At 37.1% G+C, this 13,851-nt stretch overlaps 1 protein-coding gene across 1 annotated transcript; it reads left to right on the top strand.

Annotated features, from left to right (window-relative positions):
- The first annotated feature begins 1,730 nt into the window (after positions 1–1,730).
- On the top strand, positions 1,731–12,533 carry mrpl45 (mitochondrial ribosomal protein L45). The gene is made up of 8 exons (XM_004562221.4): positions 1,731–1,844; positions 3,184–3,379; positions 6,007–6,124; positions 6,277–6,375; positions 8,958–9,006; positions 9,093–9,242; positions 9,976–10,149; positions 12,194–12,533. Exons 1-8 carry the CDS (start codon positions 1,782–1,784, stop codon positions 12,290–12,292), a joined length of 948 nt encoding a protein of 315 aa, XP_004562278.1. The 5' UTR covers positions 1,731–1,781; the 3' UTR covers positions 12,293–12,533.
- The last annotated feature ends 1,318 nt before the right edge of the window (positions 12,534–13,851 follow it).

The raw sequence follows: 13,851 nt of genomic DNA, 5'->3' as shown, positions 1-13,851 counted from the left end.
TTGAAGGAATAGATGTTTAAATGTTTGTTTGTTTGTTTTTAATTAAAGTAACATATACTAATGCTATTTATGTCACCATCTGCTACTGAGTGTGTTGGTTTTCGACTGCCCTCTCTCTGGATGTATATAGTTACAAACTACATCTATCTGTACTTATGTTTGTTTGTTTTTTGTTTGTTATTTTTTCTCTTTTTTCTTAAACCTGCGTGAAGGAAAAGTACTTGACGTGATGGCAGACACCTAGACTACTATGCTCCCCTGTACTTATATGAGTTTTAAAACTAAGGAAGCTAAATGATGTACATTTTATTTTATGCATAACTTCAATAAACATTTAAAAAAACAAATGTAATCTGGTTGTTACCATATATAATTACAAGTTTTCTTTAAAGTACATTACTGGAACAATAACAAAGAGAATAACACTTTGGGGTGTTGTTCATAAGAATGCACAAAAACAACATGATGGGCCGGTTGGTCAGCATAGTTTTTGTCACAGCTTAAAGTTGAGTTCACACTTGAAAAGACAGAGACAAATGTTTGGTCACATGTTCAGTCAACCCTGTGCATGTGAACAGAAGCTTGGGACAGATGGAATGCTATAGAAACCCCACAGACAGAAACTTCTTCAACAACAACATTCAAGACCTATAGATTTCCAAAGAATGCAGCACCAGAATAACTGCTGAAGCAGTTACAGTGTTATGATCAGAGGTGTAGTTATGTAGATCTTTCATCTTCTGTTACAGGCCTGTTTACCAGTTAGTACAAAAATGTTGTATCTTATCTTGGTTTTCATCATATCAGGCACAAACAAAATCCCCGGTTTTATGTCACAACATCCCAGTTTTTATTATAATCCTCCAGGTGCTCATAAACAACTTTATCAAGATTAAGATAAGAGCTTATCCAGCTTTTTGAATCCAAAATAAGATTTTTAATTTCTCACATGTAACCAAGATACTTGTATCCACAGTATTGGGAAGGTTACTTTTCAAATGTATTCCACTACAGATTACAGAATACATGCTCAAAAATGTATTTTGTAACGTATTCCGTTACGTTACAAAATACAGAGTAACGTATTCTGAATACTTTGGATTACTTAATATATTATCATGCTTTTTATAACTACATGAATGTACGATTGCTGTGTGATTTAATACTATTATTGAAGGTTACTTGCCATACCAACTAAATCTTAATATAAATGAGTAACAGTAGGTGGACATTGGGTAAGGCTGCACTTTTTGCAGCGATCTCGTATAGAAAACTATTCCGCGCGTATATAAAAACAGGTCCGCTACATTCGGCTACATTCTTTAGGGATATGCCTGTAACACTCTGCCTTCATATTAAATAATTTTTTGAATAATACATTTTAAAAATATTTCTTCACGTCATTATGAGTAGAGGTGACATGGGCCGCGAGATTGAGACACAGGCCCTAGAGCCTCTTAATGTGATTTGTTTGGGTTTCCACTGGGGTGACATGACCAACAATAGCGAAGGCATATATGAAAAAGGAAAAGACCGCCGTGTATTTATTTCAACAAGGAACTGTATTCTGAATACTACCCGTTTAAACGGTAACTTTAACGGAATACAGTTACTCATATTTTGTATTTTAAATACGTAACGCCGGTACACGTATTCCGGTACTCCATAACACTGTGTATGCATGTATGCGTTAAGTGCCTAACGTTGCTCAGCCGTTTCAGAGTATTATTGTTTTATTTTGAAAGAGACAACCGGAAGTCTATGACGAAAATCCTGGCAAGATGGCGATGCCCACGAGGAGGACTTTGGGGGCTCTTCATAGAGCGATTTGTAGCAGTTTAAAGGTACTGTAACGTTTACGAGCACAGTGTTGTAGAAAGGCATACAGTCGAAATGTAGAAGAAGCAATTCGTTTGATTTGCTTCATATGAGTACTGCCTATAATCCTGCACTGGCTAGCCTTGCTAATGTTAGCTAGCAGACAGAGTATGAGCATCCACATAGACACAGGGACTATTTACCTTTAAGTGATATATATATATATATATATATATATATATATATATATATATATATATATATATATATATATATATATATATATATATATATATATATATATATATATAGAGAGAGAGAGAGAGAGAGAGAGAGAATATAGATGTGTGTGTGTGTATATATATGTATGTATGTATGTATGTATATATATATACACATATACACACACACACATCTATATTCTCTCTCTCTCTCTCTCTCTCTCTCTCTCTCTCTCTCTCTCTCTCTCTCTCTATATATATATATATATATATATATATATATATATATATATATATATATACATACACACACATATACACACACACATCTATATTCTCTCTCTCTCTCTCTCTCTCTCTCTCTCTATATATATATATATATATATATATATATATATGTATACATACACATATACACACATACATCTATATTCTCTCTCTCTACATATATATATATATATATATATATATATATATATATATGTATACATACACATATACACACATACATCTATATTCTCTCTCTCTACATATATATATATATATATGTAGAGAGAGAGAATATAGATGTATGTGTGTATATGTGTATGTATATATATATATATATATATATATACACACATACATCTATATTCTCTCTCTCTACATATATATATATATATATGTAGAGAGAGAGAATATAGATGTATGTGTGTATATGTGTATGTATATATATATATATATATATATATATATATATATATATATATAACTGCTTGCTTGCTCAGAGGTGCTCTTTTTTTAACTAAAGAGAGACTTTGTGTTCATCTTGCTGGATGAAACAATACTACGTAGCTTGAGGTTTTCACTGTGTTAAGTATTTGACAAGATTAAGATATACAGATCACAACTTCACAACAGTTGAGTTCAATATAAACTAAAACGCATGGTATTCCAGGCATGTACACCTGTGAGGGAGGCAAAATATTAGAAATACCTGTCAGGGTAAGGGGCACAGCCCTCTCGGTATTAAAGATAAAGGTGTCTTTTTGACAGTGCAGACAAAAGCTGAAAGTGTTTAGGTTTTGTAAAAGTAGAATTCAGGGCCAGTGAGTTTAGAGGATAACTGTGGTGGTTAAACACATATTTGTCTCCATCCTCTTAGAATGCTGAGACGTCTCTGGATGTGCAACATCCCATTCCACTTTACCTGCCGGTCCGAACCAAAAAGCGGTACTTTATCCCTCCAGCAGTGGGATTGAAGGGGAAGAGGCAGGAAAACACAGAGGCCAAAGCCCGGGCAGCAGGCATCGTCTTCAGGCAGCAGTACTTTGAGAGGCCAATCAATATCGCCTGCACTGGTAAAATGGCCCTTAAAATCAGTGATATGCATATAAGATGTTATTTCTGAAGCTAGAGCACGTTGTGGTCATTAAGTTTTTCATATCTACCAGTACGGTAGTGAATAATGCTGGATATTAGCACTCCTCTCCTAGGAACCATCTATTGTCAAAAGTAAGCAACAGTGTTGTTTTCATGCATATAAATAACCTACTGTGAACATCACCTCAGAAATTTTTAAAACTATTGAAAAGACTGAGTATCTTCAAAGAAGATAGAAGTTACACAAATGTAAACCAGAATTGAACCACTTAGAACAAATAAAACATCCATGGTAGCATTTAGGATAATAAATGCTATAGCATGCTGCAAAAAGCACCAAATGCAAAGATAATTATATTAGAAAAGCCATAATGAAGTAAAACTAAAAGGATTCAGTTGAGAGATATGCTTACGTGCTTCCTTACTTATCACTTATGGGCTAAAACTACTCAAATCAAAAATATATGAATGAATAAAAAAAAACAAAAAAACAACAACCCTAGAATTAATAACAATTCAATTTCAATTCAGTTCACTTCAATTTATATGGTAAATGGCCTGTATTTATATAGTGCTTTACTAGTCCCTAAGGACCCCAAAGCGCTTTACATATCCAGTCATCCACCCATTCACACACACATTCACACACTGGTGATGGCAAGCTACATTGTAGCCACAGCCACCCTGGGGCGCACTGACAGCACCAAATATATAGCACCAAATCATAATAACAGTGACTTTATATTGTAAGATTAAACCCATACAATAATACAGAGAAAACGTCAACAATGAGATGACCTCCTTGGTGACAGTGGTAAGGAAAAACTCCCCTTTAACAGGAAGAAACCTCCAATTAGGCTCAGGGAGAGACAGCTACCTGAAAATAATAATTGTAAAAGAAAAAAGTAAATAATTTTTGATAAAAGTGAATGAAGACATCTAAGTGACAGAAACTATTGTAACATAAAAACAGGCATTAAAACCATTTGATGGAAAGTTAAACACCTCTGGGATTAAAGCAAAGGGAAACGATACAGAGATAAGTTGGAGGACATCAACTCTATTTATTGTTGCGTTTTATAGAGTTTATTATAACACTTTGTGTAAACATGCACTGAAAAATTGTGCAGCATAACAGTAAAGTGCGGAAAAACCTTTTTCTTAATTCAAGGGCATTATGTTTAAATAGTTTTAGCTTTGGGAGCAAGTTTTCATTAGCTGGCTGTTGAATGTAATCTGTAGATGCAACATGAAATTAGGATCAGTAACAGATGTTGTTGAAAAGGAATCTGGCGTGCTGAGCTAACAGTTCACACGACCATTCTATATTTCATTTCCTCCCTGCTTCAGACACAGGAGTTCATGTTATAGAACTGTTTTTAGATAAGTATTCAATATTTTATCTTTACATTTCTTTTACTAATTAGGTGTTACAGCATAATCATCGTCTTTACATGCAACAATTGCTTGTATAGAGAGCATATAACTAGACGTGGTAAAGGTTAATTTTCTGCCATATTTCAGTTGATAAAAGTTCTGGGTAAAAATGTGAAGATGGTCCTGATTGTTTCATTTGCCCATAGCTAAGAAAAAACAGAGATTACAAGTTAATTAAATCCCAAGTCGATTTTTAAAGATAAATGTATTTTATTAGAAATGCGAGAATCTCAGCGTTTCAACTGCCAAACAGCTTAAACAGCAAATGATTAAAGAGCAGGGAAACTGATTTCACAAAAAGATGTAAACACAAAGCGCAGCCCGACGACACAGACGTGTACGTGTCGTCGGGGCTGAAAGCCAACAGCTCATAGATTCTGAAGCTGCAGGTTTTATCGCTCTCCGACCAAAATTCACTGAACCAGCAGCAAAAGAAGATCAAAACTATGCTTCACGTTGAAAAACGTTGCCATGAATTTTCTCGTACTTTTGCTGTTTTGCTTCCCCAAAATAAAATCACACTCCCTGCACAGGTCTATCTCAGCGTACTTAAAGACCAGTTTCCCATCAAAAATCTCTGTTTTCTGCATTTTTTGGTTGCTTATTATGCACCAGTCTACCGCTGTATAAGGTGCTGTCTGACATTTTTTTGTTTGTTTTTTAAATCCAAAATGACATCCGGCCTCATTTCTGCTGTTCAATACCGAAAGAAATTTCAACTTTTTAAAATTGTGTCTCTGACAAAACCTCTGTAACTGTGTTCTGTTTCACTTCAGCAGCATCAGGCAATGTTCATATGATGATTCATGGTTTTCTCACGTTTTTGATCTACTGCAGAATATTTTAAGGCGGTTATCTTCTATAAAAAGCCAGGCCTGGAAAATCCCCTTCATGTCTGTCTGTGGTTATTTAACAAAAATTTGAAAAATGTATGTTTATATTTTTATTATTTAATACTAAATGTATTTTATATCCAGGAATGGGTGATATTAAGTGTCCTGAATAAGATGTCAGTGCTACACAGACGCTAAACAGAGGGTTTTAGTGCTCTAAGTAGGGTTATATATTGTTCTTGCTAAATCAGTCAGCAGGAATGATTTATTTTGAAACATTTCCCTGCTCGGAGGCTTCACACTGGCTGATCACTCATGTCTGCTCTCTTTACCAGCGGGAATCTTCGACCCCTACATACCCCCGGAGGGTGATGCTCGTCTTTCCACTCTGTCTAAAGAAGGCCTGAAACAACGTACTGAACAGATACGACAAAGTGCCGCCTCACAGCTGGCGTGAGATTCTCTTCTTTGTGTCTTTGTGTTGTCGCTGTGCTGATGCTTTTCTTTTCTGGATATTTTTGAGAACGATTATCTTCTCAATCCAGCTGCTTAATTGAATTCATTGAATATCTTATGGTGAACTAACTGTATTCTTGTTCTTTCAGGATTCGTAAAATCAAAGAGCACGACTCCGTGTTCACAACAAAGGATTTTGCAGAGAAAGCTCAAGAAATCTTTATTGAAGCTCACCACGCCCTGACACAGTAAGAAAATAAACCCCTGTCTCACCTCACGTAGTCAACTGACAAGGAGTGTTTATTACTGTGGCACATTTTTATAGAGGTGCGAGACGCACTCAGGCAGCCTTCAGCTCTGATAATGAAACAACCTGTAGTGATAAACAGGTTATCGTGGTAAGCCAAAGTACATTACAATGAATCATGATAGTTATGATGCACATTTACAGTAATCAAACCTAATCTGTAGACCATCATCAGACACTTCATTAGGTACACCTTTTTAGTACTGGCTTGGACCCCTTTTGCCTTCAGACCTGACTTAAAGTCTTTGGCACAGATTCATTGACCATATCGCCGCACAGTTGCTGCAGATTTGTCGATTGCACATCTATGATATGCATCTCCCGTTCCACTACATCCCAAAGGAGCTCCATTAGATTGAGAGCTATGTGAGTGCAGTGAACTCAGTTATGTTAAAGTAACAAGCTTGAGATAGTCAGAGTTTCGTGACATGCGTTACCCTGCTGGAAGCAGCCATCAGGAAATGAATACCCTGTGCTCATAAATCATGGATGGTTGTGGTTAGCGAAGATACTCGGGTAGTTTAAACGTTGAGCAGTTGATACTAAGGTCCCAAAGAAAATCCCCCCATATGCTGTTACACCAAGAACAACCTGAACAATACATGGATCCATGCTTTCGTGTTGTTTATGCAAATTCTGACTCTACCATCTGGATGCTGCAACAGAATCTGAGACTCGTCAGACCAAGTTTTTCAATTTTGGTGAGCTCATACGAACTGTAGCGTCAGTTTTCCTGTTCTTGGCTGACAGGAGCGGCACCCGTCTGTAACCCATCTAATTCGAGGTTCCACATAAATCTAGTCGTCCAAAAATTCTAAACGACTTCAGGCCTGTTGCCCTCACTTCAGTTGTCATGAAAGTCTTTGAAAAAATCATCAGAAATGTGATTATGAAAGAGACTGAAGGTCAGCTGGATCCAATGCAGTTTGCATACAGGCCCAACAGAGGAGTGGAGGACGCACTTTTGACTTTACTAAATCTAATTCTTAAACATGTAGAGAGTAAAGGGACTTTTGCAAGACTTCTTTTCATTGATTTTTCTTCGGCTTTTAATACAACACAGCCCCATATTTTAATTAAAAGACTTTTAGAACAGTTTGAAATCAGGAAAAACCTGGTGGGCTGGATTTTAGATTTTCTAACTGACAGGTCACAAAGAGTGAGAATAAATGGGGTTCTGTCTGACCCAGTGTTCTCCTCCACAGGTTCTCCTCAAGGCTGCGTCCTATCGCCCTTATTATTCACTCTCTATACAAACATGTGTCAGGGCAGACATGAAAACAGGGCCATCATTAAATATGCAGATGACTCTGTTATTGTCAGCTTACTGAAAGAGGGTGAAATTAACCACGGTCCAGTCATTGATGACTTTGTTCAGTGGTGTGAGGAGTCTTATCTCCAGCTGAACATATCTAAAACAAAAGACATGGTTGTTGATTTTAGGAAACAACAAAATGGGCACGGAGTCACTTTAATTAAAGGTCAGAAAATAGAGCAAGTACAATCATATAAATATCTTGGGACCATAATCAATGAAAAACTGAACTTTGATCAAAATTGCAAATCAGTTTGTAAAAAGGGTCACCAGCACCTTTATTGCCTTAGGAAACTTGTTCATTTCCACATTGACAAAAAATGTTAACTTTGTTTTCTCGTTCTTTTATCGAGTCTGTTTTATCCTTTTGTTTGGTGGCATGGTTCGGTCAGACCTCTGTCACAGAGAAAAACTCTCTGAATCAGATAGTGAGATGGTCCAGTCGTCTGATAGGTGAGCCACAGTCTTGTTTAGCCTCCCTGTACTTTAAGCAGGTACAGAGGATGGCTTTATCAATCCTTAAAAATGGTTCCCATCCTCTAAGGGGTGAATTTCAGCTTCTTCCCTCAGGACGGAGGTTTCTATTTCCACGATGCAGGACAAAGCGTTATAAAAATAGCTTTGTCCCCGTTGCTGTCACTGAATTAAATAAGAACTGTTTTTGATTCGAAATATTAAAGTAGGTGTCACACTGAGTGTTATATATTTACTAGGTATGTGTGTTTTTAAAGGGATGTCAAATGCTGTCATTTTTCTGTAAAGCAAATTTACCTTGCCTTTGGGTATAAATAAAGTTACCTTACCTTACATGTGGTGTGTTCAGAGAGGAGTAGTTCTCTAGGCAAAAATGCCTCGTTGCTGGTAGAGGACAGAGGAGAATGGCCGGACTGCTCACTGGATGTTCCCTGTAAACCTTGGAGATGATACTGTGGGGAAAATCCCAGGATATCAGCAGTTTCTGAAATACTCAGAGCAAGCGACCCGTCACCAACAACTATCATTTTTTCAACATTTTTTCTTTTTTTTTTTTTTGAAGTACACATTTGCTCAGTGAGGATGTTTTTTGGGGGGTGATACATTTTACTAGCTGTATATGAGATATATGTACAAAGATACGAGAGGCTGATGCACAGTAAAGCAACGTGTCATGAAAACTCTCTGGCTTCAGTTTTAGAGATGAAGATTAAAATCTTTCGTCTGAATTTCAGGTTCAACAAGGAGAAACTTCACTCCTTGGTGACTGAGAGGTGTTATCCTGTAAGTTTATCCTTTGATGATCCTTGAGATAATTCAGTTCTTTGTTTTATTGTACTCAACCTTCTGTTCGGCTGCATTGTGTTCAGGAGATGACAAGGGGTAACCGATACAAGACGATCTGCTGGAGGTTTGTGGAGTCCCTGGAGCCACCCAGAGTGGTCCATGCCCGCTGCCCTGACATGGTCTCCAAAGGCAACCTGTATGGGCAGGTGACGGTTCGCATGCACTCCAAGCAGGTACAGTATAGTATGAATATTTGTGTGTGTTGGTGTTTTCATGTGTGTGAGATTGTCCAGAACAGTTTTGAGCAAGTACATTTTTTAGTGTTTTATTATAAGTTTTATTCCTCACTCACTGAACGTGTCCCTTTGTCAGACGGACACGAATCACTTCTGAGATGCTACTCCCTTGTTTGACATGTTTCTATTTCTAATCTTGTATTTTATTGGACTCTCTTTGAAAAACTGTTCTGCGTATGTTATCACATTGCCTTCTGCTGTTTGGTTCATGACAGTAACATAAAGCATTTTATATTGGCTTGTTGAAAGATGACATACAAACGACCTTTTTTGCCCTGTCAGTACATAAAACGAGCAAAAGCAGGTTTGATTTTATTCCAGAAGCCGTTTGACTTGTGAACACACACATTTTAAGGCTGCATGTCTTTTTTGCAGGTTTCGATGTTGTTGGTCAGTTACTCCTTCTGTAATTCAGCTCTTATTTTTAACTGTCTGGCAGCTTTCAAATGCCCCTTCTGGGACAAATTTAATATTTTCATGTGAGCTAAAGTGAAACCAGTAGCCCTGCAGCCAGTTTTTAGAGTTGCTTTGGAATCTGTGTGTCCCACAACAACTGTGTTTATGGAAGTGATGAAAAATCTAAATCAAACGCAGGGTTAGGTTTGCGTTCATGTTACAATTAGTGTTAAGACGACTAATTGAATTTACCTCTGTCTGTGTCTGTGTGCAGACTCTGGCCATCTATGACCGCTTCGGGAGGTTAATGCTGGGAAGCGAGGAGCAGCCGAAGGATGTATTGGAGTACCTGGTCATAGAAAGGCATCTCATCAACCCCTACGGCCGGTGGCGGTTACATGGAAAAATAGTGCCATCTTGGGCCCCTGCCAAGGATCCAATTATTAAGGTGACCCTCTACTCTAAACATTTATCTTTTAGTAAGAAAAAGGCAGAGGTCCAAGGCTCTCTCCCTGTCAAATGCTAATTAAAATACTGTTATTAACTGGCCTGTTCATACTTCACTTTAATGGGCACATGAACAAGGCAGACAAAATCTGTTAGCTATTGCAAGCTTTGATATTTTTTTCTTTCTTTGCATAAATATAATACATTTCTGTGTCCTTTTTGAATAGCCTTCAGCCTTTCTTCTATAAAAAATAAAAATACAAAAAGTTTCACCTTACACTAAATTTTATTCTGGACCTCTATCATGAAACTGTCTCACTTTTCAGGGTGCTGTATTCTGCAGTTTAAGCTCAGTTTTCATGGACCTGGCAGACTAGAGCCTTGAAAGCACACACTACTATACATTTCATCTATCCAAAATTAGTGTCACACTGTAATATAGAGCACCAATGAAGACCAAGGGAGCACTTCCATTCAATTTTAGCATCTTTCTAGCTTTCACAGCCGACTAAACGTAGCTAATATTACAAATGCTGCCTCTTCAGTGACTGAAAATCCACAACCCTGGACAAAAATGACAATCGGCAGTCATGTTAAACAAGCTGTTTAAATGCATCTTATACGGTATGTGTGGCTTCTTCTGGCCTTACTCAACAAAGAAAACAAGAAGGGCAGTCAACTTTATCTAAAGGATATCCACATTTTTTGACATCTTCAGGGGAAAAAAAAGCTCTAATGTCAGATAGCCGCCTCGTCAAATGTGATCAGAGGAGATGCTATTCTGCTGTTTGAGCTGGATCTGTTCTAAATACTTCGGAAGATGATTTCATTGTGTCACCCCAATTCTACATTCATACAACAAGATGAAATTAGGCAGTCGTAGGCTGCATCATAGCAGGTTGAAATCTGCACTTTTTACACGGCAGACAGTCGTATTTTGTATGTAAAATGTAATTTGTCTGAAAAGATAATGCAAGTAAATACAATTGCAGCTCTACTGAAATATACTGTAGAACAGTGTTTTGAGTCAAAGGTAGTTAATAATTACCACTCCTGTCACCTGGAATTTAAACCTGGTGATCTGCTGCATTAAGGTGAATCTGTTACAAGTTGCTCCCATACGAGCGTGTCAGGGAGATTCAGTAAAGAAAAAGCAAACCAGGAGGTTGTGTTAAGTCTACAGAAACCTTTGCAAAGCGAGAGTGACACAGGAGATGGCTTGCATTAAATGCATCACTGCTGAGAACTGAGAATGTAATCACCTTAAATATGTGAGTCAGTCCCTGCTGTGGCTCAGATATATGTGGCAGATGGAGCTGTAATGTTGCCTGGAAGGTGTTTTTACCATCAGCATCAGAGCTCTGCAAAAAAAAGCGTTAGTCATACTGTCAAAAAACCCATGATGTGATGTGAAGATGATTTACTAAACTTCTCATTCTAATTCATCTGTCGATAAGAGATTGTGGTGATCAGCTGTGAACAATTAGTGTCTGTCTCTTATTTGGGCTTCAGGGCAAGAAAGCAAAGGAAATCTATGTCAGTATAATAAAAGGAACTATGCCTCAAGTGATGTATCAGAATCTGATCAGTCTTTACTAGAGGTTCATGATAACATTGGAATAAGTTACTGTATATACCTTTTATTCTAATACTAATATTCTAATGAATTCTGATTCTAGTATTTAGTCACTAATTGAGACATTTGTGACAGATAAATTATTTTAGCTTTGATCATACAGGTTAGTATGTGTCTGCCTTCTGTCAGTCACAATCTGTCAGTGAAACGCCTCCTTGCATTTTGTCCATGAACTCAAACCAAAAAAAACTTTCCCCCCCACTGTGATAGAGAATCTAAAGATTGTTTTCAGGAGAAAACATTACAGGTAAACTAGAGAAGTTTATTTTTCTTTTTATGAAACCTTTCTGCTGTTCTGATCTTAAACGTTGATTGCTGTTGGAACAAAATATGCCAGCACACGTTCTGCAGAAGGCTTTTGGACTTCACCAACATTTAAATAAGATTCCACTTTGTTTTCTTCTTCTAGACGGTCATGATTCCTGGTCCAGAGCTGAAGCCAGGGGAAGAATTTGATGCCCTGAACTATGAAGTTCCTAAACCAGAGGCAGTACAGTGGTATAAATGAGCCACCAGGGGGCGCTGCGCCTTTCATCGAACCACAGGCGGACTGTGTTATTCATGGGCCAAATGTTGTTTAAAAGTTGGCTGTGGCTGGTTATAATTTGTCCACTTCGGCAGGAAACCAGGCTTCCCTATGAGGCTCGTTTCTGATTGAAAAGGGGCTTTGGTTGTTGAGGCACTGGAAGCAGCAGGTGAATTTTAGATACTACTGCACAGAAAGCCAATAAAACCTTCTTTTCATGATGGTTTTGTCTCAAACTTATTGTTTTATTAAATTGATTGTGCACATGTAAGAAATAAAATGGTCAGATGTACAGAAATTGAGTAATTTATTTCTGCGATGGATATACTCAGGAAATATGAGATAAAGTGTCTCACCTGGTTTTCTTTTCACAAATTACTGTAAGCACAAATCAAGATGTGTTACAACTATATATATGTGTGTGTCTACAATTTACAGTACACTCATTAAAAAAACAACAACACACAAACATTGCTTACAAAACTAGGTCAGTCCACTGACAAAAAAAAAAAGACTTGGAGCCAACAACTGGAGTTAAGCAATAAAATCACTGTATGACACTGTAGCAGCATAAAGTCTGATGATAACCATCAATGAATTTCAAACAATATTTGCTGGCATGGACATGCAGCTTAATTACATCTTAACTAACAACTGCTGATATTTAAAGTCCAGAATTTACCACATATTACTGTTTTTTTTTTAACTTGGAAGCTGACTCTGAAATCTGTGAGCAGTGATTCAGAACTTAAAGTAGCATTCACTAATATCACACACTGAAATTAAAAGCATTGTTTGATGTGAAGAAGTGATTAGCGAATGATGACCATCTGATAATCATAAGATGTTGTCTTTAAAGAAAAAATATTGTCAAGATCTGTTAAACAACCAAGGAACATTTACTACTGTGGCGCAAACCACTTTTGGCTTAAGTCATTTGTGCTTAAAAACGTAATCAGCCTTATCAAATAGCTGCAGTGTTTTCAAAAGGTGATTACACAACAGCTCTGTGGTGATTGCAATGTTTTTCATATGTTTTTCTTTGACTCGGAGTTCAGATTAAGTTCATGCACTGTGTGAAACAAGCTGTTTTATCTTTCTTTCCTATCTTTTTAGACCATCTTCCTTTTGATTAGTTGCTCCTCAACAACAGAAGGTATAAACAGTTGGTGGGTGCCTGAGGTGACCACATTAGGGATATCCCCTCCCAATGATATCAAATAATGAGCACAGTAGATAGAACTGTCTGAAACCAAGCTATTGACTCACAGAATAATTTTCACACACCATTAAAAACTTTGTGTTCAAATATGAGCAGCTACCACTGTGGCAGTGAGCATGACCGAAAATGAAAGCATAGTCGGTCCACTTTAATAGTAAACACTAGTTTTTTGTCAGGAAATGAGTCACCCAAACAAAGAAGTATGCATAGTTTTATCAATACTTTTGAAATGTAACTGTGTCCATTGTATTCCTGCTTGACAGTTTGTATTTTATTTTAGTTTGAACAAATGATTTTTTAAGACATTTTGAGTTGTCTG

This window comes from Maylandia zebra, linkage group LG6 (assembly GCF_041146795.1).
Source record: "Maylandia zebra isolate NMK-2024a linkage group LG6, Mzebra_GT3a, whole genome shotgun sequence".
Classification (NCBI taxonomy): domain Eukaryota; kingdom Metazoa; phylum Chordata; class Actinopteri; order Cichliformes; family Cichlidae; genus Maylandia; species Maylandia zebra.
This window is presented reverse-complemented; position numbering and strand designations above follow the sequence as displayed.